This window comes from Herpailurus yagouaroundi, unplaced genomic scaffold, assembly GCF_014898765.1.
Source record: "Herpailurus yagouaroundi ecotype Mexico unplaced genomic scaffold, PumYag 161, whole genome shotgun sequence".
Taxonomy (NCBI): Eukaryota; Metazoa; Chordata; class Mammalia; order Carnivora; family Felidae; genus Herpailurus; species Herpailurus yagouaroundi.
The window spans coordinates 9,406,811-9,434,277 of NW_024412402.1; the positions used below are offsets into that span (position 1 = coordinate 9,406,811).

At 40.4% G+C, this 27,467-nt stretch overlaps 1 protein-coding gene across 3 annotated transcripts; it reads left to right on the forward strand.

Moving 5' to 3' along the window:
- Window positions 1-126: 126 nt before the first annotated feature.
- PAFAH1B2 (platelet activating factor acetylhydrolase 1b catalytic subunit 2) lies at window positions 127-27,467 on the forward strand. 3 transcript variants are annotated; one of them, XM_040483129.1, is made up of 7 exons: window positions 127-259; window positions 6,912-6,999; window positions 17,804-17,893; window positions 18,708-18,824; window positions 20,327-20,449; window positions 20,609-20,694; window positions 24,105-24,148. In XM_040483129.1, the coding sequence occupies exons 2-7, from the start codon at window positions 6,919-6,921 to the stop codon at window positions 24,139-24,141; spliced, it is 534 nt and encodes a 177-aa protein (XP_040339063.1). In that variant the 5' UTR covers window positions 127-259; window positions 6,912-6,918; the 3' UTR covers window positions 24,142-24,148. The 3 variants fall into 3 exon arrangements, with proteins under 3 accessions (XP_040339063.1, XP_040339061.1, XP_040339062.1); XM_040483127.1 differs by lacking the exon at window positions 20,609-20,694 and having other exon boundaries at window positions 129-259; window positions 24,105-27,467; XM_040483128.1 differs by lacking the exons at window positions 127-259; window positions 20,609-20,694 and having other exon boundaries at window positions 6,912-7,009; window positions 24,105-27,467.

Here is a 27,467-nt window from a genome sequence, read left to right on the forward strand (position 1 = left end):
CACCTGGGCGCCAGCAGCGAACGCCCGCAGGGAGTGAAAACGAGGACCAGGGAGCCACGCCGGGCCCGCGCAGGCTGAGGCGGGACTTCCGGAATCCATTTGCTTGAGTGGCAGGGGAACCGGAAGTGGGGGCGCTGCCGCTGGTGTTGGGGCCCGAGGAGGGACGCGCCGGAGCGGGGCCGCCGGGACTGAGCGAGCGACAGACGCGCCACCCGCCGACGCCGCAGCCGCTTGGGGCCCGCACGGACCCTCTGCCTGAGTGAGTGCAGCCAGGGTCGCGGGGAACCGGTGGCCTAGAGGCGGGGGTCGGAAGGGCCGGCGATGTGTTATTGTGAGAGGCTCGCGACCTCCCCTCCCCCACTCTGGGCCCCTCCCCCCCGCGCCACTACCTCCCCCGCCGCCCCTCGGGGGGCCTCGAGCGCGCGCGCGCGCCTTCTCTCCGGCTCGGCGTGGCTACCCTACTCGCCCGCGCTACCCTCGGACCGCTCGCCGCCCCCCTGAGGGCCTCCCGCCCTCACCCCACCCCCAAATGTGCCGACTCGGCTAGGCCGCTGTCCGCCGTCTCCACCCGCCTTTCCCGGGATGGGGCGGGGGGACAAGGTGGCGGGGCGGCCGCCCCTCCCTGGCCCACCCCCTGCCTGGCGCAGGCCTCCCGGCACCCCAGTTCTCTGGGGCCGGAGGGGAACCGCCGCAAGCCCCATTTGTAGCAACTCTGCTGCCTCTGGCCTCAGCTGTTGGCCTCTTCCCTCCATCCCCGCGTTCGAACCTCAGACCCTCCCTTCCCTTTCCTCCTGTCGGAGAGGCCTTTAACGCGGGCCCAGACCCGTTACTCGGTTGCATGTTGACCGAGCACTTTTTCCTCTCCCTTTTGTTGAAAAATTTCAACTCTTTTCAAACTTCTCGGTTGTCTTCAATGTATTCAGAAACCCGCAGGCTGTCAGGACTCCAAAGGCTATGTAGCCCACCTCGTTTTAGAGATGAGGCCCAGCCCAAGGTCAACCAGCTGCTTAAAATGCCAGCGGACAGATTTTCTCAGGTGCTTTTTACTTGGTCCATCCGTGTCCATTTACCCGACCAGGACCTCTGGCCAGGTTTGTGATGTACCCGTTGCACGGTGACTCACTGTTCTGTTTTCAGTGGCTCTCAGGCCAGCGTTGCCTTTCTTGATTTATGTACAAACCTTAAGCAACACTTGAAGGTTTGGCCTCTTTTTAAGAGCGTGTCCGCAGAGAAAGGGAGGACCATCCGCACCCGCTCTAGGATTTCATTTTGCACAGCTTTAAATTGGGGGAGATAAAGGTGTGGAGGAAGAGGAAGTCCAGAGGATTGTCTCTCCTGAGCATTTGCATATGCCTTGGCCTCCCAAACGCTTGTCTTTAGCTTGTCCTGGGCACATTGTTCTGATGGAAAGGTTGCCTCCTTGTGGGGGAGCAGGGGAGGAGGAGGAAATCATTGTGCTTTAATTTGTTGGCTTGGGCGGGCATTTGATAATAAATTATGGATGTGCTGGAACCCTGGGACCCACCCACCTGCCCACTGAGGCAGGGTATTCCGGATGAGGCTTTCCTTCCCTTTCAGAATAACCCTGCTAATTCCCTCTGAAACAAAATGAAGAGTCTGAGGTCAGAGTGGAAACATTCTAAATCTTTTAATTCTTAGTGCAACTTTTCTCCTCCCTGTCTTTCTTGGTTAAACTAAAGATCCAGCTCAGCTAGAGAATTTATATTTCTTTGTTGTTGGAACTGCTTTCTGATTAAACGTGCTACACCACGTACCGGTAGAAGTATTGTACCTGGAAATTCTGTTCACTGTCATAGTCCAAGTTAAGGTAGAAAGAAGAGAAAACGGAAATGCTGTGCTTACTCTTCATTTTTCCAAAGAGCTCATTTTAATGGACTATCAGAGATTCAGAATAGAGTCTGAATTAACAAAACTTTCATTCTTGGGATCTTTGTCTCCATTCTGCTTTGTTTTTCTAACTGAACCTGCTGTTTCTGATTAGAAGTTAGTGACTTATAATTCCCCCCAGTGGGATTATTATTAATCAGGAAGGTGAGATGGGAGTCAGATCCCCCTCCCTGTTGGTACTTTTTTTGTTGGGTTACTGAGTTACAGCGTCCCATTCTGAATACGGCTGTGTTACAGTATTGCTCTACCTGAGGCAGGAAACCGAAAATCATTCAATTTTTGTGTCCTACCATAGGCTGTTCTGAATAGTTCCTGATTCATTCTTCATTTCTCTTGTAAAGAAAACAACACCTTATTTTATCAGACTCCCAAATTATTTAAATCTTCTAAATGCATAGTCCCCAAGATTATACATTTCCAACCTGGTTCTTAAAAAGGAGATTGCATGGGGTTTTGGCTCAGTTTTTCTTCACCTGCTCTTTAAAGAGGTTATTAAGCCATAGGCATCAATAAAACGGAAAGCTACTCTGCACTGTGAGAATTTGATTTTGCAAAACAATTCAAAATCCGAGTGAAAGCACAAAGAAACAATTTTTTTGCTCAGATACTTTGCCCTTGTAGAGTAGGAAGGATGACCTTGTATTCATAGTTAAAGGGGGGAAAAAGACTGCTAATTGGGAATATTTTGCAGTCTTCTCTCAGGTCTGCCTGCCTGGTAGCCTCAGATAAGTGACATTTTACCCCCTTCAGTTTCTGTCTCCTGTTTCTTCATTTTGCCCAAGAAGAAATTGAGGACCAAGATGAAAGTATTTTGCTTACAGTATCAGGATGCCACTAAATTTGGGTAGTAGTAATAGGGTATATAAGTGAGTTGAATTAGTAAATGAGAATTTATCATATCTTTTCTATATAGAGCCAAAAGTCCTTTGCTCAAGAATAATAAATAGGCTTTGGAGGTACGTCACCCTGAGTTCCATTCCCAGCTCTCCCTGCCGTGGAGCAGGTTCCTGAAATCTCACTGAGCTTCAGTTTTATTTAAATAACAAAGCTCCTAGCACAGTGAGTTGCAAATAGTAAGTTCTTCATCATCAGTTGTTTACCTGTTGGAGGAATTCTGAAAATCCATGTTAGTAAGTTAAATCAAATCTAGAAAGATTTTGTATCATTTAAAAAAATTTTTTAATGTTTTTTTTATTTCTGAGACAGAGAAAGAGCATGAGAGGGAGAGGGGCAGAGAGAGAGGGAGACACAGAATCTGAAGCAGGCATCAGGCCCTGAGCTGTCAGTACAGAGCCCGACGCAGGGCTTGAACTCAAAAACCGTGAAATCATGCCCTGAGCCAAAGTCGGTTGCTCAATTGACTGAGTCACCAAAAGGTTTTATATCTTAAATAAACCATTGGTCTTGAATGTAAAGTACGTGCACTCCTGAGGATTGCAGAAGATGATCCTTTGCAATACAGGAAACAATTTAGAACTTCTTTTTACATTTATTTTTTTATGTAGAAAGGGGGAAAATAGACTTTATTAACATTTCGTATACAGATTAACCACTCACGTTTAATTTATAAATAAATGTACATATGTCAGGGCACATTTCAAAAAGATTCTAAAATATTAAAAATGTTTGGGCCCCATGAATCTGGACCAATCTTTACTCATATGCTTTAATTCACTTTATGCTTTTTTTGTTAGGTGCTCAGCTTGCCTCTCTTTGAATCTTTATTGGAGGAGTCTACTTAGAGGCAGGCCATGTCATTTTGTATCATATTTTTTAGAAATTTGTCTAACTGTACAGTCTATCCACTGGCCCTGTGTTCCTATTTGGGGACATACAAATTAAGCTTAATACCTCCTCGGAATCTTCAAATACTTTGATAGTTATGTGTGTCCTGTGCTTTCCTCTTCCCGATTGAGTTTTTCTACACGTTATAAACATAGCTATTCCTTTCAACTATTTCTAATATGACACACTTTTAAATTTCTCACCGTCTTGGCTCCTTTCCTCTAGACACCCTCCAGTTTGTCAAAATTCGTGAAGCTTTTCAAGATCTGAACATGGTATCCCAAGAACTGAAATGAAGTTGAAGTGCCTTCATTTTGTCTTTTAAGTGGTCACCCTGTATTAGCAGCTTGTCACCCTTGTTCTTTAAGCAATCCCAGGAACAATAGTTTCAGTTATATAATCATATAGTGAAAGTAGGACAGATTATTTTTCTCCGTTTTAGTAGTGGTCTCTCAGTTAATTCTGTGTCCGTTAACTTTTGTCTCACAAAATACCTAACGTATTAAGTGTCTCTCCAGGTGGGAAAGTAAATGAGCACAAACTAATGAAATAGTTGGGTTTTTAAAAATCTATTTAAAAACTTAGGAAATAGTTTTTTTGGATTAGTGGAAAATGAAGCTGTTTGTTGTGGTACTTTACATTATATATGTAATTTTGAAATCCATAAGATGCAAAAACTTGATTGCACCTTATCTGTCTAAAGGCCAGTAGAGCTGTTTGATCAGCAGGGGAGAAAAGTTTGTTGTTGTTTTTAAAAAAAATTTTTTTAATGTTTATTTATTTTTGAGAGAGAGAGTGTGAGCAGGGCCGGGGGAGGGGCAGAGAGAGAGGGAGAGACAGAACTCAAAGTGGGCTCCAGGCTCCGTGCTGTCAGCACAGAGCCCGATGCAGGGCTCAAACTCACGAACTGTGAGATCATGACCTGAGCCGAAGTCGGACGCTTAAGCAGGCACCCCAGGAAAGGTATTTTTAAAATTAAAACTACTGTTAAGCACCATGTCAGATTTTAACCTGTGTAGCCAAAGTTCAATCTAGACTTGAATTTAGACCCAAAAACACTTTTGTATAGAAGGTATAGAATGTTTTATTTGCTTAAAAACAAAAGCAACCCCCCCCCATTAAATGTTTCTATGTGACTATTTGTTTTAACCCCCTTAGTCATTTTTTCTTTTTCTTTTGTGCATCTTTTAATTTTTCCATACTTTATCTTGGACAATGAAACCTCAAACAGATACCATAATCTGACTGGAGCTTTACAAATTCATCTGGCAGTTCTATCTAATTCTTGTATTTTACATTGATGTTTTTAGCTCCAAGTAGTTTCTGCTTTTGGGGTGAAATCGTTAGATAGATATAAGGCCCTCTTTAGGGAGTCAGCATGAACTGGTTTGTGATTAGTGGGCCAGATGTGACATTATTGGGGTCAAGCAAACCTAATTTCATTTGCTCCCTGCACAAATTACCTAAATTACCTACTCATAAATCTCATTTTGCAAGGGTTGGAGGTGGTATATATAAAACATGGCATATATAATTTTTCATAGATAGCTGTTTTCTGATAGTTGCAAATTTTAGTAAAGAAGTACATACAGATGGTCCCTGATACAATAATGACTCTATTTAGGATTTTTGACTTTACAATGGTGTGAATGCGGTATGCATTCAGTAGAACTGTACTTCCAGTTTTGAAGTTTGATCTTTCCCCGCGCTAGTGATATGCAGTAAGTAAGATCCTCTTATGCTGCTGGGCAGTGACTGGGCAGTGGCAGTGATCCATAGCTCCCAGTCAGCCCCATGACCCCGAGGGTCAACATCCCATACACTAACAACCATTCTGTACCTATGCAGCCATTCTGTTCGTCACATTCAGTATAGTATTCAATAAGTTACATGAGATATTCAGCACTCTGTTGTAAAATAGGTTTTGTGTTACATGATATTGCCCAACTGTAGGCCAGTGTAAGTGTTTTGAGCACCTTTCAGGTATGCTAGGTTGTGGTACTTGGTAGGTTAGGTGTATCAAATGCATTTGTGACTTAGGATATTTTCAACTTACAATGGGTTTATCCAATTATAATCCCATTGTAAGTTGAGGAACATCTGTACACAGGGTGTGGATGGTATTTTACATTTTCAATTAGATATGGGCTTAACCCTGAGCCTAATTTTTTTAGACCTAGTGTTATTTAGAGTGGAGCTAATTTATTTGCATAGTGCTAAAAAATTGGTTTGCTTCTGTAATGTATTTTTCATGAATGAAGGTATGTTTTTCTGTTTAGAGGTTTGTTACTTTCTAATTCTCAAAAATTGCTGCTTTGGCAATCCAGCATGTGTGTTTACTGAGTAAGTACTTACTGAATGAATATATCTCCATCTTCTTTCAGAGAAAGCTTAGCTGTATTTGATGATGGCAAGGGAAAGAAAAAGAGAATGGCCCCCTTTTCTGTAAGCTACAAAACCCCAGTTTTTTCTTTCACATCCTTTGCATGCGCCAAGTGATTTCTGGAGCCTGATGTCTCTAGTATGTATACTTTAGAGTTGATTGAAAACAGTCGGGTGTTTTTGTCTTTCTAGAAAGATTAGCACTTCTAGTTTTCCTAAATTTCACTCATTGCTTCTTTTCCACTATCAGATGCCGTATTTGGGTTAGTCATTAATAACATTTTCCTAGTAGAGACCTGACAAACATAAAAAACCTTGTAAACATTGTCAAAAACCACTACCAAATCCTATGACTAGTTTTGTCACCATCTGTAGTAGTTACCTGTGATGTTTAGTAGTGGATTCTAATCATGGCTGTAGTAATTCTCAGGTGTCTAACTTGAGCAGCCTAAAAGGTTCTAATGCAGGTTTCATTGAACTCTTAAGTGTCTAATTCCTTGTGTCATTTGGTACTTACATTAACATGTAATCATGAAAAATTAATGTAGATGTAAAGTGTATACTTGCAGCAGATTTTTTTCTATGTAATGCACTTAATGCACTGTTCCTCAATGATATTCAAACCTGTCTAGAAGTTTAGTGATGCTAGATATTTATGGGACTTAAGCAGTCGTGTCCTTGAATTCCTCTCTGCTGAAAATAATCTCCAGTTGTTTTCGGCAAAACCACAGTGAGACTTAAATTATTATTTCAAACCTGACATGTGATATTTAAGTGGTAACAAATAAACACTCCTGTTAATGAATGAAACATGACACAGACATTTTCCCCCTCAGGTGTAGAATGAGCCAAGGAGACTCAAACCCAGCAGCTATTCCACATGCAGCAGAAGATATCCAAGGAGATGACAGATGGATGTCTCAGGTAAAAGGAAGTGCGTATGTATTCACCCAAGATGAGTCTTTTCAGTTTTTCCAAGTCTTTTGACCAAAGCAGCAAAGGGGCATTTTTTATGGTCAGTAAGAATTATTTAAAAAATTTTAAAGATTTATTTAATTTTGAGAGAGAGACAGAGTTCAAGTGGGAGGAGGGGAGTAGAAGAGGGCGACACAGAATGTGAAGCAGGCTCCAGGCTCTGTGCTGTCAGCACAGAGCCAGATGTTGGGTTAGAACTCTTGAACCATGAGATCATGACCGGAGCTGAAGTCAGACACTTAACTGACTGAGTCACCCAGGCGCCCGAGAATTATGTAAAAAAATTTTTTTAATGTTTATTTATTTATTTTTAATTTTTTTAAAAAATGTTTATTTTTGAGAGAGAGTCAGAGCATGAGCGGGAAAAGAACAGAGAAAGAGGGAGACACAGAATCCAAAGCAGGCTCCAGGCTCCAAGCTGCCAGCACAGAGCCCGATGTGGGGCTTGAACTCACTAGCCATGAGATCATGACCTGAGGGAGGGAGGGAGCAAGCGAGTGTGTGCGCGCGCATGTGTGAGCACAAGTTGAGAAGGGGCAGAGAAAGAAGAGGGCAGAGGATCCAAAGCGAGCTTTGCACTGACGGTGAGCTCAAACCCATGAACTGTGAAATCATGACCTGAGTCTAAGTCAGATGCTTAACTGACTGAGCCATCCAGGTGTTCAAGAATTATTATTTAAAAATTTTTTTTAATGTTTATTTATTTTTGAGAGAGACAGTGTGTGAACGGGGGAGGCACAGAGAGAGAGGGATACAGAGTATGAAGCAGGTTCCAGGCTCTGATCTGTCAGCACAGAGCCCGACGTGGGGCTTGAATCCAGGAACCGTGAGATCATGACCTAAGCTGACGTTGGATGCTTAACCTACTGAGCTACCCAGGTGCCCCAAGAATTATTATTTTAAACGAAAATCTGATGTTATGCTAATGTCATACACAGTCACCAGTCTGATGTTGGAACGGAGGAGTATTTTGAAAGCGCTGGGTGCCCCAAGGATTCTTATTTTAAACGAGTATCTGATTTGATGCTAATGTCCTATGTAATCACCAGTCTGATGTTGGTACAGAGGAGTATTTTGAAAGCATAGTAACTGCTTTCTGTTGATTTTGAAAGATAGTGGTGTCTCCACAGCATTCTTTTCTTTTAAGCTTTTTTTTTATTTTGAACTAATTTCAAAATTATACAAATACCACAAAAATTTTAGAAAGAATTTCTTATATCCTTCATCCGGACCTGCCAGTTATCATTTTGCCACATCTGCCTAACTGTTCTGTCTGTATTTGTATTTGTATGTGTATACACCAACGTACGGTGTCTTCTGAACCGTGTGGGAAGATGTTGCAGTCTTCGTGCCTGTTCTCCCCTAAATATTTCAGTGTATTTTCTAAGAATAAGGACATTTTCTTACGTAACTACATATAGTTATTAAAGTCAGGAAATGTGATATTGGTATTACACCATATTCACATTTCTCCATTTGTCTCACTGTTTTTATGTCGGTTTTCTTCCCAGTCTGGGATCACACATTGTATTCAGTTGTCCTCTCTATTCTCCTTTAATCTGAAATATTTCTCAGTCTGCGTTTTTCGTGACATTGACAATTTGGAACATCAGCCATTTATTTTGTGGAGCATCCCTCAATTTGGATTTGTCATTTTCCTCATAATTAAGATTCAGGTTTTGCATCTTTGGCAGGGTTATCAGTGAAGTGGTGTCCTTGGTGCATCACATGGAAGGTACATGACGTTCGTTTGTTTCATTGGTGATGCTGACTTTGATCACTTGGTTGGTTAAGATTGTTGGCCTAAACCGAATGTATTATGGAATGGACTCTTGGGTCTTCTTTTCAGTGCAGTTTTGAAGCTCACATTGTCCCAGGTAAAGCAAGTGGGAATCCTATCAGGCTGACTCCTGAGTCTTGATGTTTTCCATTGTTTTTTAATGTTTATTTATTTTTGAGAGAGAGTGTGTGTGTGCAAGCATGTGAACAGGGGAGTGGCAGAGAGAAGGAGACAGACACTACGAGTGCAAAGCCCCACATGGGGCTCAAGCCCACGAACCTGAGGTCACGACCTGAGCCAAAGTCAGACACTCAACCAACTGAACCACCCAGGTGCTCCTTCATTGTTTTTTAGCACTGTATCTTCATATTCTTAACTTCTAATAGACTGTCACCACTTAGCCTTAACTAGATTTAATCTTCACTTACTGGTTTGCAGCCATATTTCCTCTTTGAAATAACAAGTTCTATTATGATTTTAAGTACCCAAAGTTTTACATTTTAGTATTTAATGATTCTTTTTACACTCTTGATTATTATATAGTATTCTTATGTTTTTGTCTTCCTAGACATAAAAATCAGTCTGTCAACCAGTTTATTTTGATTGGTAGTTAGTATTTTTTAACTGTTCTTACATAGATCAATTGCTTGGTTATTCTTTCTTAATTTTTCTAGTTCGTTTGTGTCTTTAAAAACAGTATTATGACCGGCTGTGTGTTTATCAGTCACCCTAAAAAAATAAAATATTGCTAATAGAGTTGATGTTCTTTGTATACCCCTCAGTGATCATTTTTTTATCTTTTTCCCACCTCCCATCCCCAAACCAGTATCCTAAATTTGGTGGGGTTTTTTCATGCGTTTACATGGTGTATATATAAAATTTCTAATTATATGTGTATAGAATTTTTGCATATTTTTAAGCTTTTTATGTTTTTTAATGTATTTTTCTACAGTATATCATGCATGTTAAAAGTGGAGCTGTAGTTTTTCCTCTCTTTAAGTAGTATTTCATTGCTATATATGAAAATACCATTCAGGTATTTTTAGGTTATTTATAACTTTATTAAAGGTAGTAACTAGGGACACTGTCTCAAACTAATAAACTTTAAAAAAAGCTTACATAGTATAGAAGGATGACTTTACTAAATATTAAAATATATCCCCAGGGGTGCCTGGGTGGCTCAGTCGGTTTAAGTGTCTGACTCTGAGTTTTGGTTCAGGTCATGATCTCATGGTTTGTAGGATCAAGCCCTGTGTCGGGCTGTGTGCTGACAGCTCAGAGCCTGCTTGGGATTCTTTCCCTCTCCCTCTCTCCCTCCTTCCTTCTCTCTCTCTCTCTCTCTCTCTCTCTCTCTCTCAAAATAAATAGACTTAAAGAAATATATATGTATGTAATATACACACACAGACACACACCCAGATCTTGGTTTCTAATTCTCCAATGAAAGGAGCCAGAGCTCCTTGGAGAAATGATTGCTTCTACAGCCAGAGCAAAGAAAATGAAAGATGAACCAGGAGTGTCTTGTAGTGCAAGAAAGCAAGTATTCAGAAAAGGAGGGGGGGAAAAAAGATGTGTGGCAAGAATATCACTGCAGTGACATGTCCTCAGCATGTCTCATGGAAGACCTGTGATACTGGTCTGTTTTGTTTGTTTTTTAAATTTTTTTAATGTTTATTTATTTTTGAGAGAGAGTGTGAGTGGGGTAGAGGCAGAGAGAGAGAAAGACACACAATCCAAAGCAGGCTTCAGGCTCTGAGCACAGAGTCCGACACGGGGCTCAAACCCACGAACCTCTAGATCATGACCTGAGCCAAAGTCGGATGCTTAGCCGACTGAGCCATCCAGGCGCCCTATACTGGTCTGTTTTAATGATATAGTCACTTTGACCACTTGAGGCCACCTGAAAGAGCGTTCAGGTGCAAAGTTGGACAACTTGAGCAACATAGTATTATTGGTTTGTAACTCAAGGATAAAATACGTATGAGTCCATTTTGCCATAAATAAGTGATTAGATAAATAGGAAATAAGGGACACATCTTCCTTAGAAAATAACTTGAGTTCATAAACGTGGGGGCTCCTGGCTGGCTCATCCAATAGAGCATGTGACTGTTGAAGAGTTTGAGCCCCAAGTTGAGTATAGAGGTTACTTAAAAATAAAATCTTTTGGGGCGCCTGGGTGGCGCAGTTGGTTAAGCGTCCGACTTCAGCCAGGTCACGATCTCGCGGTCCGGGTGTTCGAGCCCCGCATCGGGCTCTGGGCTGATGGCTCAGAGCCTGGAGCCTGTTTCCGATTCTGTGTCTCCCTCTCTCTCTGCCCCTCCTCCGTTCATGCTCTGTCTCCCTCTGTCCCAAAAATAAATAAACGTTGGAAAAAAAAATAAAAAAAAAAATAAAATCTTTTAGGGGCGCCTTGGTGGCTCAGTCGGTTAAGTGTCCGACTCTTGGTTTCGGCTGAGGTCATGATCTCATGGTTTCTGAGTTCAAGCCCTATGTCAGGCTTTGTGCTGGCAGTGCAGAGCCTGCTTGGGATTCTCTCTCTCCCTCTCTCTCTGCCCCTCCTGTGCTTGTGCTCTGTGTCTCTCTCAAATAAATAAATAAACTTAAATTTTTTTAAATAAAATGTTTTATAAATAAAGAGGGAAGGAGAAAGGGAAAAGATATATCTCATTACAACACCACAGTAGTAATTACTACAGGGAAGGTCCATCAATGAATACTAGTAGGTACAACTTCCAGGGGAAACAGTGTATTTGCCTAGCTTCAGAAGTATCTCCCTGGAAATTACTTTGGTGTTTTTAACATTTGACTGCATATTTTTTGATATCCCCTCCCTCCAGAAGGTAGAGCTCAATTTCCTCATCATTGTGAGCCGGATTAATGTCTTGTTTCTCACAAATACAGTATGGAAAGGAAAAATAATAAATGTATAGTGGAGAAATCTGGCAACCACCACCTTAACCAAATGATTAATGTTAACATCACCAGTTAATAAGTCGTGTTGATATTGTGTACTCCCTTCTGATACGATACAAGGGCACATCACCTCTGTGGTAGTCTGCCAGAATAACCCATCGCCTTCTATTCATGAGAAAATATCAGACCTTGATTGAGGGACATTCTATAAAACACCTGATACTAAACAGGCCAAGGACATGAAATACATGGGAAGACCTGAAGGTGTCCCATCTTGGAAGACACCAAGAGGACATATATAGTAAATGCCATGTGATATCCTGAATTGGTCCTGGGAACAGAAAAAGGACATTAGTGGAAAAATTGGTGAAATCTGACTAAACTTTTTTTTTTTTAGGTAATCTCTATACCCAGTGCAGGGCTCGAACTCATAACCCCGAGATGGAGAGTCAGGTACTCTACTGACTGAGCCAGCCAGGTGCCCCTGAGTAAAACTATTCTGGCTGATACCATCTACCAATGTTAATCTCTTAGTTCTGACCAGTGTACCATACTTAGGTAAGATGTTAACATTGGAAGAAGCTGAGTGGATATTGTACTATCTTTGCAACTCTTCTGTAGATCTAAAATTGTTTCAAAGCAAAACATTAAAAGAAAAAAAAAAAAGGGGCACCTGGGTGGCTCAGTTGGTTAAGTGTCTGACTCTTGATTTTGGCCCAGGTCATGATCTAAGGGTCGTGAGATTGAGCTACATGCTGGGCTCTGCACTGAGTGTGGAACCTGCTTAAGATCCTCTTTTTCTCATTCTCTCCCCACCTCCCCCTGCCACCTCCCCTGCCTGCACGTGCTTTCACACTCTTTCTAAAAAAAAAAAATCATGATTAAAACAAGTATTGATGTGATACTCAGTACTTCCTGTGAGGTATTGCCAAACTAGTGTACCACATATCAGGAAATACCTGGAACAGATGAACATGTTCCCAGGAATACAGTCAATAAAATCCAGACTATGGGAGATGTTATAGACCAAATGATCATATTTCTTAAAATATTTAAAAAATAAATTTGGGCGCCTTGGCGGCTCAGTTGGTTAAGCATCCGACTTTGGCTCAGGTCATGATGTCACAGTTCATTAGTTCAAGCCCTGCATCAGGCTCTGTGCTGACAGCTTGGAGCCTGGAGCCTGCTTGAGATTCTGTGTCTGTCTCTCTGTCTGTCTGTCTGTCTCTCTCTCTCCCCCTTCCTCTCTCCCTGTCCCCCCCCCTCCCTGTCTCAAAAATAAACAAACATTAAAAAAATTAAAAAATAAAAGTAAATTTGGGAGGTAGTAGCAGGGGGAGTGGGAAACCTGTAGATTAAAAGATTTAAGAGACAAGTTGGATCCTGACTTTTAAAAAAACTAAAATTTTTTTATGACTTGAATTTGAACACTGGTTATTTGTTGATATTAAAGACACTGCTGTTAATTTGGGAGAGTAGTATTGGTATTGTGGTTATTTTTGAAAACTCGGGGGCACCTTAGTGGCTTTGTTGGTTGAGTGTCTGACTCTTTGATTTTGGCTCAGGTCATGATCTCATGGTTCAACAGATCAAGCCCTGCACTGAGAGTGGAACCTGCTTAAATCCTCCCTCCTCATTGCCCTCCCCTCCCTGCTTGTGTACACGCTCTCTCAAAAAACTTTTTTTTTGTTGTTCCATTTTATTTGAGAGAGAGTGTGCATGCATGAGCAGGAGAGAGGCAGAGGGAGGAAGAATCTTAAGCAGGCTTCTGGCAGAGCAATCCAGGCATCACCCCCCCAAAAAAAACTTTTTTAAGAGTTGCATAGTGACACTAGGGGGGCCTGGCGGGCTCAGTTGGAAGAGTATGCGACTCTTGATCTTGGGATCCTGAGTTCGAGCCCCATGCTGGGTGTAGAGATGACTTGAATAAACTTCAAAAAAAAAGGGTTATGTAATGAAATATTTATACTAGTAATATAAATGGTATACTAAATATAAATAGAATAAATATAGAATGCTGTATACTGAGTTTGCTTAAAATAATCTGAGGGTAGGGGTCAGTAGTTTAGGGGATGACTGAAATAATAGTGGCCATGTGATGATTGCTGTAGCTGGTGATGAGTACATGGAGGCTTGTTATATTATTTTCTCAGCTTTTGTGGATGTTTGATATTTTTCATAATAAGATTTATTTAAGGGTGATACTGAAAGACTTGACTGTAGACAAATTTAATACATATTGTATCAAAACATGTTAACCAGAAAAAGGCTCAGGAGCAGACTGAGGAAAATATTTGTAGTAAGTAATGCAGAAGAAACGTTGATATTTTTTCTTATATTATCAGCAAAAATATCCTCAAAGTACCACTAGATAAGTATCTCAGTACATGACAGGAAGTGTTTCACTTTTTGTTCCCAAAAAGTACAGATTAAAATAATGAGAAGAGAAAGGAGGGAGAGGGAGGGAGAAATACTAATATCCAATGTTGGTGCAAGATGATAAAATTAGTTCTGATGAAGTGCTAGAGTTAGTACAGATACAGCCCTTTTTGTTAACAACCTGGAAATATATCTGGGATCCACAAACGTGCTCATCTCCTTTCACCTAGGAATTCCCAACATGTACAAAATTGAGTATGTGTAAATTTCCTCATCACAGGAAATAGGACACTACTGGCAAGTCTGTCAGTAGGAAAACTTTAAAAAATGGGTGTGTCAGTGGATTTGTTCAGTAGGATGTTATGTGGCTGTTAAAAATTATGGTTATGAAACTCACGTAGCTACATAGAAAAATGCTTCTAGTGCAGTGTTAACTGCAGTTACAGTGGCCACTGTTGATGGAGTACCTACTGGGTGTCAGCCAAAAGCTGGCTCTCTTCCCTAAAACTTTCCTCTCCATACCTCTACAACAGGTGTGGGATGCCTGGCTGGTTCAGTCAGTAAAACGTGAGACTCTTGATCTCAGGGTTATGAGTTTGAGGCCCATATTGAGCATGGAGGCTTTTTTATTTTTTAATTAAAAAAAAAAAAAGTTACCAGCAGATGAGCATATGTGGAAAACAAGTGTCAGGTCATATTGCTTTCTGGGCTAGAAAGTAGACAAGTAGAATTTGAACATATCCTGTTCTGTCTCCAAAGCTATTGTGCCAGAAGGAGGTATACATAATACATACAAAACTTAAAAAAAAAAAAAAGAGGTGTTAGAGGCACGTGGAAAATGGCAAGAAGAGGGGTGCCTAGCTGGCTCAGTCAGTGGGGCGTGTGACTCTTGATCCTGGAGTCGTGGGTTCGAGCCCCATATTGGGTGTGGAGCCTATTTTAAAAAATAAATAAAATAATTTTTCTTAGTAGCAAGAATAAAATACCCCGAAACAGTAATAGTTATGGGTTAAGATGATAGAATTCGAAGTGTTTTGATCTATTTTTCCAAACTTACTGTAGCTACTTTTATACTTAAAAAGAAAATATAGAGTACCGGAACCTTTAGAACAACAGAGCTTAAATTCCATGACCTTCTAGAAGCATGAACTATTTTATTGGTATTGAGAGGTAGTTAGTACTGTAGTACCTCAGTAGAGAGGTGATGTGTTGTGGAAGTGTACCTGCTCACCAGCTGAAGTTTTATTCTTGCCCATCTTATCCCTTCAGTTTAAAACGACTTGCTGAGGGGTGCCTGGTTGGCTCAGTCGGTTAAGCGTCCGATTTCAGCTCAGGTTGTGATGTCATAGTCGTGGGTTTGATCTCCACATCGGGCTCTGTGCTGACAGCTCAGAGCCTGGAGCCTGCTTCAGATTCTGGGTCTCCATCTCTGTCTGCCCCTCCCCTGTTCATGCTCTGTCTCTCTGTCTCAAACATTTAAAAAAAAAATTTTTTTTTAACTAAAAAATATTGAAACAACAGTAATTTAAAAAGCTTTTTTAATTTTTTAAAATGTTTATTTTTAGCGTCCGACTTCAGCCAGGTCACGATCTCGCGGTCCGTGAGTTCGAGCCCCGCGTCGGGCTCTGGGCTGATGGCTCAGAGCCTGGAGCCTGTTTCCGATTCTGTGTCTCCCTCTCTCTCTGCCCCTCCCCCGTTCATGCTCTGTCTCTCTCTGTCCCAGAAATAAATAAACGTTGAAAAAAAAAATTTTAAAAAAAAAATGTTTATTTTTGAGAGAATGAGAGTGCACACAAGCGGGGGAGGGGCAGAGAGACAGGGGAACAGAGGACCCCAAGCGGGCTCCGTGCTGACAGCAGAGAGCACCATGTAGGGCTCAAACTTGTGAACCTCGAGATCATGACCTGAAGTCAGACGCTAAACCAACTGAGCCCCTGGGTGCCCCCCCAAAATTGTGTACAGAGACGTGGATGCAAAAAAAGGAAAATCGGTCTCAAATCCTATCACCCTAAGGAGCAACTCTTTAATAAATTGTTAAAATTATTTCCAGAAGTATTTTTGTATTTTCACCCAGAGCAGATGAGTATCTCTGATTCACTGCATTGTTGTCTGTTCTGATATTAGCAGAAATACTTCAACATAACTGTACCTTAATTACTAAGGGAAGCATGTTGAACGTAGAGCTTGAAAAAAAAGGGGCAGCATTCAGACCTTTCTGTTGCCTAAAGCATCATGTAAATTTGGGGATGAATATAGAAACTTAGACTATGTCCTTTAGCATCAATGAGTAAAATCCATTTTAAAAGTGTCTTGTCAGGGGCACCTGGGTGGCTTAGTCGGTTAAGCATCTGACCTTAACTCAGGTCACAATTTCACAGTTCATGGATTCGAGTCCCCTGTCGGGCTCTGTGCTGATAGCTCAGATCCTGGAACCCGCTTTGGGTTCTGTGTCTCCCTCTCTCTCTGTCCCTCTCCTGCTCACGCTCTGTCTCTCAAAAATAAACGTTAAAAAAAATTTTTTTTTAATTAAAAATAAATAAATAAAAGTGTCTTGTGCCTTGGCAACAGAGAGAAGTGGACTAGGTCCACAGTCACCACTACTTACAGGCTTGGATCAGACTGAGAAAGGCTTGAGTCCCACTTTGCCATTGTCTCATATTTGGAGGTTAACAGACATTTTCAAAGGGCACATTACAAACATGCAAATAGGGTCTTCTAGGTGGCTCAGTCGGTTAAGATCTAACTGTCGATTTCGGCTCAGGTCATGAGCTCATGGTTGTGGGGCTGAGCCCTGTGTCAGGCTCTTGTGTTGAGTGTGGAGGCTGTTTAACATTCTCTCCCCACCCCCCTTAAAAAAAAAAAATCCCAATAAAACACATGATTCTTGATTGGGTCCTAGTTCAATAAAAGAGATGTAATACTTTATCCAAGTCTTGGAACAATTGGAAGGATTGAGTATGGACTGAATATTAGATGTTACGGGATTATTGTTCATTTGCTTAGAGGTGATAATACTTTTGTGGATTTATAGGAGACTTTCCTTACTCGTGCTGAAATGTTTAAAGGTGAAGAATCACAGCATTTGCAGCTTACCTTCAGATGGTTCAGCAAACAAACAGATAAAGTAAAAATGTTATTGTCAAATAGAGGTGGAGGATGTACAGGTGTTTATTGTACTGTGGCTTTTCTGTATATTTGAAACTGTCTTAAAAAGTTTGAGGAGGGGCGCCAGGGTGGCTCAGTCGGTTAAGTATCCCACTTTGGCTCATGGTTCTTGAGTTCAAGCCCCGTGTCAGGCTCTGTGCTGTCAGCTCAGGGACTGGAGCCTGCTTTGGATTCTGTGTCTCCCTCTCTCTCTGCCCCTCCCCTGTTCATGCTGTATCTGTCTGTCATCTCTCTTTAAATATTTTTTTTTTAATTTTAAGTTTGAGGAAAAGATAAACTTATAAACAACATGTTAAATGTATTTTTTTTAGTCTGGTTTGAGTAGAATTGCAGTTTTCTTGAGCATATTAGAATAATCAGTGTGGTAAGGGTGGGAAGAAAGTTCCGGTAGTTAATCACAGACAGGCTAAATAGAATGTTTAACAACACAGTAACTTGATGGACAACTGTTTTGTCTAGGCAAAGACATCTCACAGAGAAGATGCCAGTTTCTAATTTCTCTCTTTGTTGAACCAGCACAACAGATTTGTCCTGGACTGTAAAGACAAGGAACCTGATGTGCTGTTTGTGGGGGACTCCATGGTGCAGTTAATGCAGCAGTACGAGGTAAGGCCGACGTGGCAAGGGTGCATCTTGGCTACGAAGGTAAATCTGTTCATTGCTAGCAAACTTTCATTCTGAGCCGAACCTGAAAGGCTTCTTCGTGACAGTTTAGAAAAGCTCCAATTCAGAGTATGAGGGAGGTCAGTCCTACATAATGGGATTCTTTGTGCCACCAAGCGTGAGGAGACAAAATTTAGCATTGTTTGTAACTCCGCTCTCGTTTTTGCCTTGGCTTCTGAGAACCTTCTCTATTTTATTTTATTTTATTTTATTTTATTATTTTATTTTATTATTATTATTTTTTTATTTATTTTTTTTATTTATATTTGTCCTGGTTGTGATTCTCAGTTGTTAAGATTTTTGTTTTACCATTTCCTTATTTTGTTGTGTTTTTGTGGGGAGCTGTTCCACATCTTTTTTTTTAAGGTTTTCACTCTTCCAAGGGCAGTTGAAAGGAAAAGATAGCTTAATTTCCTTCTGGCTCCAGCACTCTAAATTTCTTCCTCCCGTATTTCTACTTCACCCTGTTCCTTTAGATACTTGAGTAAAGGGAAGGGAGAGCTAACTGAGCTGGCACCTTGGTCATAATGCTGGTACCTCCTAAAGGGCACCAGGTGGCACTGGGACTCAGTTCTCTGGCCAAGGTGGCAGGCTGCCCGAGAAGTGAGTGATGCGGTGCCCTGCGAACACAAGTTTGAACACATAACATTTGAACACACAAGAAGGAAATTGTTCTTTTAGGTACCTCGCGACACATTGTAGTTGAGGGATTTTATTTCCCACTCAGTTGAAATAAAGCCAGTTTTTCTCTTTTTAGATATGGCGAGAGCTTTTTTCCCCACTTCATGCACTGAATTTTGGAATTGGGGGAGATACAACCAGACATGTTTTGTGGAGACTCAAGAATGGAGAACTGGAGAACATTAAACCTAAGGTGAAGTGAAACTTAATTTTTAGACTATCTTTTAATCTTGGGTCTTTTCCCAAGATGAGTTAAATTGAAACTGCTAGTAAAAACAAATTACTTTTTTTTTAAAGCATTATTTTGCTATTGTCTTTGCTTTGTGCCCATTTAGATAAATAATATTGTCGTTGCTTAAGAATGTGCCAAATGCCTACTAAGAAATTGGGGCATTGCTTGCTTAGGTTGTATTGGTAATTGTTAATAATGCCCTTTTTCAGCAGTAGGAAGGGATTTAATGCTTTCCTGTAGACCTGAAAGCAGTGTGTGTGGGAGACTTCCCAGAAGGGGGCCAAGGCCGCAGTGCCACCATTCACTTCAGGAAGGAATTTTGGATCTGGTTTATCCATGTAAACACATTACATGTGTAATCGAGGCCTCCCAAGTTTTTCTGAAGAAAATCTGAAGCACATGTGAACAAATGTTCACCATAAACGTGTTCCCAGTAACTTAACACATTATAAATGTCCTGAGTTGGCACACTGCATATAATTTTTTTCAGTCCTAAACAAAGAAAAAATACTCAAAACTGAGGACAGTTGCCTTTGTTGAAAATATTTTACTTTTTGCCTTTCTAATAGAAAAACTCCTCCATGTTCCTGTCTTTTGTGACAGGGTGGAAAGTTACGTTGGGTCATATAGTAAAATATATGTCTCTAGGTGACAGCCACTTTGTAAATTTTTATTTCTTTTAATATTTATTTTTGAGAAAGAGAGAGAGGACAGAGCACAAGCAGGGGTGGGTTAGAGAGAGAGGGAGACACAGAATCTGAAGCAAGCTCCAGGCTCCAGGCTCTGAAGTGTCAGCACAGAGCCCGACCTGGAGCTTGAACCCATGAACGATGAGATCATGACCTGAGCTTTTTTTTTTTTTTTTTTTTTAAATAAAGAGGAAAAACTTGAAACTGCATCCAGCTTCCAGCCCAGCAACTCTTTTTCCTTGAGTACAACTGTGTATTTACTTCTACCAGTTACACTCCCTTAGGTACTTTTGTTATTTTTTTCTGGAGGATACTTCTAGTATGGTAGGAGTTACAGATATTTTCCCCTGACTTTCTTAGATTTCACTTTATTTTAGTATTTTTTTAAGACATGCAGAGTTTTTATACAGTTGAATTTGTTATCTTTTTTTGTATAGTTTCTGGATTTTAAGAGGTTAGCTCTCACCTCCACAATGACGAAAGAATTCTCTCATTTCTTCTTAGTACAGTTGTACTGCTTCAGAATTGATCTGCTTGGAATTTATCCTGAGATATATGAGGCCTTAAATCAGTATTTGAGGGTGGCTGCTCAGTTGAAGTTCTCCACTACCATTTGACAAGTTCATCTTTCCTTCCTCTGATTTTTGAAATAAGATTTTTATCTACATATTGATAAATATTTTTATCAAAATATTAGGTTTTTATCTAAACATTCCTTTATTCCTGGCTATTTATCCCTGCCCTCCTCCCCCCTTTTTTCCCCCTTAATTATAGGTCATTGTTGTCTGGGTAGGAACAAACAACCATGAAAATACCGCAGAAGAAGTAGCAGGTGGAATTGAGGCCATTGTACAACTTATCAACACAAGGCAGCCACAGGCCAAGATCATTGTATTGGTATGTAGTCTTTGGTGGGTAGAGTCTTTGATGTCATTAAGTCAGGTGAGGAATGTTTTTAGATATATGATCACTCGTGAAATAGAGATTGTTTAGGTGGAAGCAGTTTATGATAGTCCTGAGGGGGCTCTTCTTTGATATGTCCCATTGTCTTACTAGTTTCATCATTTCCCAGACCAGCTGTGGGGGTCATCTCTTACCTGCTCATCCTCGTTTAGATGTGGCAGTCGTCTTTGTTGCCTCAGGTGGCAACATTCTGATAGTGTTTAAAATTGCATATGAAACTAGTCCTAGTCCTAAATCTGTTTTTGTTAGACTTGGGTTTGGATTAGTTTAGGTGTGTTGTTCCATCCCTTTATATGTTAAATGTGGTGTATTTATTAAAATCTCTGACGTCTCTAAAACATCAGCGATTCTGTTAGCAAGAAGATGGGTACTTTATAGTCTTACCCTATCAAAGAGTGCTACACTTTGTGGAGATTAAAAGCATTAAATCTTCGTGGTCTCAGAGATAAACAGCTGTCTATTTCAGTGTAAAAGTTTACCTGTAGATACTCTTAGCAACACTAAAAATAGCAAAACTAAAAATGTATGTTTTTATGGAATCTGATAGGTATTCAGTTTTTTAATGAGATGATGTTAAGATATTTATCCAACAAACGTGAAGATCACTATGTACGAGGCACTGTTCTGGGTCTTGAGCCTACAAAAATAAATAAGACCTTGTTCCTGTCAGGGAGCTGTCAGTCTGGTCTAGTGGTAGATGGACGTAGCAATATGAAGAGAGAATTGGTACGCTGTATGCTAAGGGGAGAACAGATGTATTCTAGACACAAAAGCTGAAATCTGACTTTAGTTTTAAAGAATTCATTCGTCTCCAGACAAATGGGGAAAGGAAAGAAAAGGCATTACAGGTCGGGGGAAAAAGGATGGAAGGCATATATACCTAGGTGTGTGTTTGTTGGGTGAGTGAAGGAGGGTGCTTGAAGAATTTTGGGCTGTCTTCGATTAAAGTTTAAGGCTGGGTTGGTGAGAGGAAAGAGGCCACAGCAAGGTCATGTAGTGATTTGTATGGCTAGATAAGAGTGTAGATTTTATCTTCCTGGTGCTGGGGAGCCATGTCTTATTTTATTTTTTTATCACATTCTTTTTTATATCCTTGCTCTAGTCCAGAAAGGATTGCGTTGTGGTTAAAGAGTCCACCTCTGAAGTACACGGGCTGCTACATAATAGTTGCTCAAGATGTATTAGTTGTATGAGTGTTGCTGAATGAATTCTCCATAAATAAAAAGTCTTTGTTGCAGCCAGACTTTTAAATTGGATGTACGCTGGTGTTGTCTACAACACTAAAACATTGGCCATACTCTGAATAACTGAATGGGCCCATAATTGAGTAAGCCATTGAATGTAATAGCACTAATCCTGTGACAGTTGAGACAACTGTGTGGAGATTGGATTTATGATGTATTTAAGTGAAAATTCCAAATGCTAAACCATATGTGCATTATATTTAGAGTTACTTAAAATACGGTTTACCCTCGAACAACATGGGGGCTAGGAGCATTGACCCCCATACGGTTCAAAATCCGCATGTAACTTTGGATTCCTTCAAAACTTAACTACTAACAGTCTGTTGATCAGAAGCCTTGCTGATAAGCAGTCATTTAACACGTATTCATATGTTATGTGTATTACATACTGTATGCTTACAAGAAAGCTAGTGAAAAGAAAATGTTACTAAGAAAACCCTAAGAGAAAATACATTTCCAGTACTATACTCTATCAGAAAAAATTTGTGAATAAGTGGACTCGTGCACTTCAAACTTGTTGTTCCATGATCTGCTATAGTTGTCACATGGTGAAGAGATTGGGAGCATATTTTTCTTTTTTGTTTCTTCTAACATAATGTTTTGGCAGTTAAAAAAAATTTTTTTTTAATTTTTATTTATTTATTTTGAAAGAGTGAAAAAGAAAGAGAAAGAATCCCAAGCAGGCTCCACACTGTCAGCGCAGAGCCCGACGTGGGCCTCAAACTCCTGAATCGTGAGATTGTGACCTGAGCCAGAATCAAGAGTCAGACACTTAACCAACTGAGCCGCCTAGGTGCCCCAGTATTGTAGCAATTATTAATTATTACAGGGGGAAAAAAATCACGTGGCATACCTCTGATACTCTCATATTAAGGAAAATGCTATGCAAATACATAAGCTGCTTTTCTCATCCTGGCTTGAAAATCCCAATAGGTATGGTCCCTGTTCTTAAGGTTTAATCATTTCTTACGGCTTTGACTGCCATGCTATTCTTCGAATGACAGAACAAAGTATGTATTTGCTGTTCACTGGCCATCCTTCTTGGTTGCTCATATCTCAGCCAGATTTGGCTCATTGTGAGCATTGAGGGTAGTTCTTTTTTTGTTAACTGTCAGATGCAAAGCCTTGTACTTTAACAGTTCTGTAAACTAGGGTTTAGGCTTGACTTCATCTGTGAAATTTTTGAGGCGCTTAACAAGGGAACTGTATAGTCATAATAAATTGGTAACCACGGCGCCAACATTTGGTGAAAAAAATTAAAGCAGACATGAACAAGTACTTACTTTAGCATGAAGTGGGTTTTTTTTTTTTTTTCCTTTAGTAGAATACCCACAGAAAATCTATTTTTGTGAAATAATACCTCTTAGGAGAAATGGGTGGAAAATTTTTTGCCTAAATAACAAAAACTTGCTGTGTGGTATCATTAGCTGTAAAGCAATAAAAGGTTGTCTGACAATAATTTTATAATAGGATCAATTTCTATAAAAGGACATTCTTAGTTTGTGATGATAAAACCTTGCTCTTGCGGTATAAGCTTAGACTTTCATGGACCATGGGAGGACAGACATGTGATTTATCTAAAAGTTAGATGATTCACATAAGTTAAAACTGAATTTAGAAAACATGTTTTATTCTAGCAAACATGAAGTGGCTTTGATTTTTTAAGACCACATTTGTCCCATCTCTGTTTCTCATGTGCAGTAGTATGGGTTCCATGTAACGTTAATAAATACATGTGTATTTGAGCTAGATTATTCTGATGACTGTAGGGAAAATGAATTGAAGGGAAGACCAGTCAGGAGACTTTACGTTAACTGAGTGAATAGTGGTAACTTTCCTAGCCATAGCAGCATGTATAATCAGAATGGAGAAAAAAAAAATTGAAAATATTGAGAAGGCAAAAGCTAAGTAATTTAATGATAAAGAGGGAAGGTATGTGGAATGAGAGACTCAGGGATGTTAGAATGACAGTTGATACAAAGGATGTAGTAGGAGCATATTGTGGGGAGACGATGATGAATTGCCTTCGGACATGTCAAGTTGGGAGTGCCTCAGGAATGCTCAAGTTCGGTTTTGAGCTAGAGTGTTCGTAGTGGGCCAAGGACAAGACCCTGACCTGAAGACTACCAACAGTTAAGGGACAGGAAGAGGAACTTGTGAAAAAACTGAGACGGAATGGTCAGAGAACTTCCACCAGAACCAGTCTAGTCCAGTGTTTGAGAACTCAGAGTGTCAAAAGGTGCCAAATGGAACAGTTCTTCTAGGAGTAACTGAAATCACAGATAAATAAGAAGGGAAAAACCAGTGACTCTTCTCATCTTCTGTTCTTCTCTGCTTTGCCCCAGGGTTTGTTACCTCGAGGTGAGAAGCCCAACCCTTTGAGGCAAAAGAATGCCAAGGTGAACCAACTCCTCAAGGTTTCCCTGCCGAAGCTTGCCAATGTTCAGCTCCTGGATACAGATGGGGGCTTCGTGCACTCGGACGGTGCCATCTCCTGCCACGACATGTTTGATTTTCTGCATCTCACAGGAGGGGGCTACGCAAAGATCTGCAAACCCCTGCATGAACTGATCATGCAGTTATTGGAGGAAACACCTGAGGAGAAACAAACCACCATTGCCTGACTGGCTCCCATCAGTGTTAATAGCACCCAGCTTCCTCAGATCAGTTATATCACTGGCACTACAGAATCCTTCTCTTTCTTAAGGCACTTTGCATTGTAGAATGTTCCTGGATGTTCATATCTAGTGTTTGAAGGGAGGAGGGATTTAAACTGGTCCTGTACATAGAAGGTTTGTTTGACACAGGAGAAAAATTAGCCAAGGAAGATTGTTGTTTAAATTCGTTTGAAACCAGAAGGGGACTTTTTAGTTGTATGTGTGACATTTTCATTCAGTTATCACTGTTTTTCCTAGGACAACATCAAGCCTAAGTACTGAACAAAATGAAGATTTTTTTCTTGGCCTTTTTTTCTATGGATTATGTCATATATACTAATGATCAGGATCACACCTACTTGGCTTTAAAACAGATGTTTTTTCCAGTTTTTAAGGTTCATAATTTAGCCTTTTGTTTTTAGTTTGTTTTACTCCTATGTTTTTGCCACATTTTTTTTTAACTTACAGCATCAGATTGAACGTGTTTGTCACTCAAATATGGGAGATGCTATGGTTACAAGTGAATTTGTTCCACTCTGTTAATCTTTCCCGTGTTTAGCAGTGGAAGATAGGTTTTGCCCCATTTGGGGGACTCTGCGGAGGGTATTATTTTTATGCTGCTGAATATCATGTCTATAATAGACCCATGCATGCAGCCTTTCCTCCCTATTTCCCCTCATCCCCTCTTTTTTTTTTGGAGGGGGGAGCCCTTGTTGACATTACAAGCTTTTAACACATTTTTGACCTAGGAGCTCTGTTGCTGGAAGTGTAAGTCCCCAGTCAGTCACTCTCATGATGTTACTGATGTGCAACTCGTCCTTGTGAGGTGTTCTGTGCATAGAGTCTGTGTCATGCTATCCATGTGCAGAGTTCTGTTTGTTTGTTTGTTTTTTTCCTGTAAAATATGTTACAGTTTCCTTTTTTGGGAAAAAAAAATCAGAACTCTGTTTTCCATTCCATAAGCCTTGACATTATTTCAACTTTTATAGTATCTTAAGATGTATATTTTATTTTTTTATTGGCTTAGTTTTTAAATTATAATCAGTCCAGAAAAATTTGGCCTTTCCTTATGGGCAAACAAACGGAGCTGCTTTTCAGAACAGACATTTCTGCCTTGATCCCACCATTTTAGTGAAAAAGAACTAGGTTTGTTTAACTTTCAGGTTTTCTCCTTAGAGTATTTTCACCTGAAAATTTCTTCCAAGAGAGCTCTTTATAATCCTGTTGGTTTGCTTGAGCTACAATAACTGCCATTTAAAAAATAATGGGATGATACATGGTTTATTGTTTGGTATACCTATGGAATATGTACAAACTGGATCTACAAACAAATACTTTAAACTGGACCAGGTGGGTACTGGAGTAACCTTTTAACACGTGCTCTGCACAGATTCTGCTTAACGTTCAAGTTCAGTGACTAAGGCTGAAGCTCGATCTGCTTGCAAGGCAGATGCTTTTGTGAGTTGGAGGGGGTTGCCGATTTGAGCATGGAGCCACTTGTGATTGAGAAGGATAGAGAACTTGGGCTGATGTTTTCTTGTGAAGCCTCTTTCTAGGAATATTTTTTCCGTCTTATTTTTAGTCTTTTTTTTTTTTTTAAATACATTTCTGAATGTATCATGTCTTCACTAATGACAGAAAGTACATGTGATGTTTACTAGACTCGTTTCCCACATTAAAGTTCCCTCTTCTGTTTTGAGTAGCCCGGATTCTTGAGTTTTTCAGGACAGGTTCTTTCTTAGGTAGGCATTGTTAGGCATTGTTCTAAGGAGGAGATTTAATAAAGCCAGAAGTTTGTCTGTAAAAAGACCATTTCTTCAGGTCTTTTTCCGTTTGTCAGAGGGCGGGAGTGTTGTCCAAACAAATCCCTTAGGTGATTCCTGCAGCATGCGCTTTTAGTTTCCCTCTTGACTAAGAATCAAATATCCCTTTGTGAGCTGGTCTTCAGCTCCTTTGCTTATGTGTGTAAACCTCGGGTGTTACTACATTTTATACCTACCAGAGCTATTCGAGCAATAGTATTTGAACCACTAGCCTTTTAAATAAAAGTCTGCCCCGTTGCTAATGTGCAGATACTGAGTCCACTTTCATTTCTTGCCAGCTTTCTTTGCACTGCTTTAGGCAGGAAGTGTTCATCTGTTTTTCTTTGACATCCCTGTTTGCTACAATGACAGAACTTAATGCTTACCCTTTGGATTTCTTGCTCACTTTTCATGTATATGTAAACTTAATGCACTGTCCAAGTGAAATGTCTTAGTTGTCATTGTGATTAAGGGGCCAACTTTCCAGACAGCTAGCAGAGGTGTTCTGATCCTCCCCCCAGCAAGTTTTAATTCCTTTGCCCGCCCATTCCCGATATCCTAGCCGGCAGCCGGTGATGGCATTGTAGATTCTGCGGTCACATTGTGAATGTGGCAGGTGGAGGATGTACTGCCAACACTGACCTGAGGCATGTTGTTTTGCTGCCTACGTCTTCTGGGCTGCCATGGGCAGTGGTGTGGCTCCCACTTTGGGTCTTTTTGGACTGTTGGGGGCATCTGTCTAAACCTGAATCTTCTGTGAAAAACCTTAATCCGACACAACAAATCTTGAGTAGCTCATGCCCTGCTCTTAATAATTCTGTCTCTTGTTGGTTCAAAACAAAACAAAACACAACTTTTTTTTTTTAACTTTTTTTTAACCTAGTCACTGTTTACAGTTGTATGCTAAAAGCCTGAAATACTGTCTGTGCTGTGGTGTATGAGCATTGCCAATTTTATATTTATTGCAGTGAAGAAGAAACTAAAAATATATGAAAATGAGGAGCATGTCCACGCTCCGAAATCCGTGTGGGTGCATGTGGGAGAAGTGAGTTGGGGTCTCTGGAAAGGAGGCTTTTTGGAGTGGGTCTCCTGCTTCTCCTTGGTGTTCCTGCTTGGGGATCACTGCTGCTAGCTGACTGGGCCTCCCCAACAGAAGTTTGTGACTCTGCTTTGGCGAAGTTTCATTGACTAGTAGAACTCATTCTGTTTTAGTGCATATTTCAATATAAATGTAAACATTTCACTCAAA

Excerpts from the sequence above, each read along its gene's own strand:
- PAFAH1B2 (XM_040483127.1), top strand. The coding sequence starts at position 6,919 with ATGAGCCAAGGAGACTCAAACCCAGCAGCTATTCCACATGCAGCAGAA. Across the intron at positions 17,894-18,707 it reads AGTTAATGCAGCAGTACGAG|ATATGGCGAGAGCTTTTTTC; the intron begins GTAAGGCCGACG and ends TTCTCTTTTTAG. Across the intron at positions 20,450-24,104 it reads AGGCCAAGATCATTGTATTG|GGTTTGTTACCTCGAGGTGA; the intron begins GTATGTAGTCTT and ends GCTTTGCCCCAG.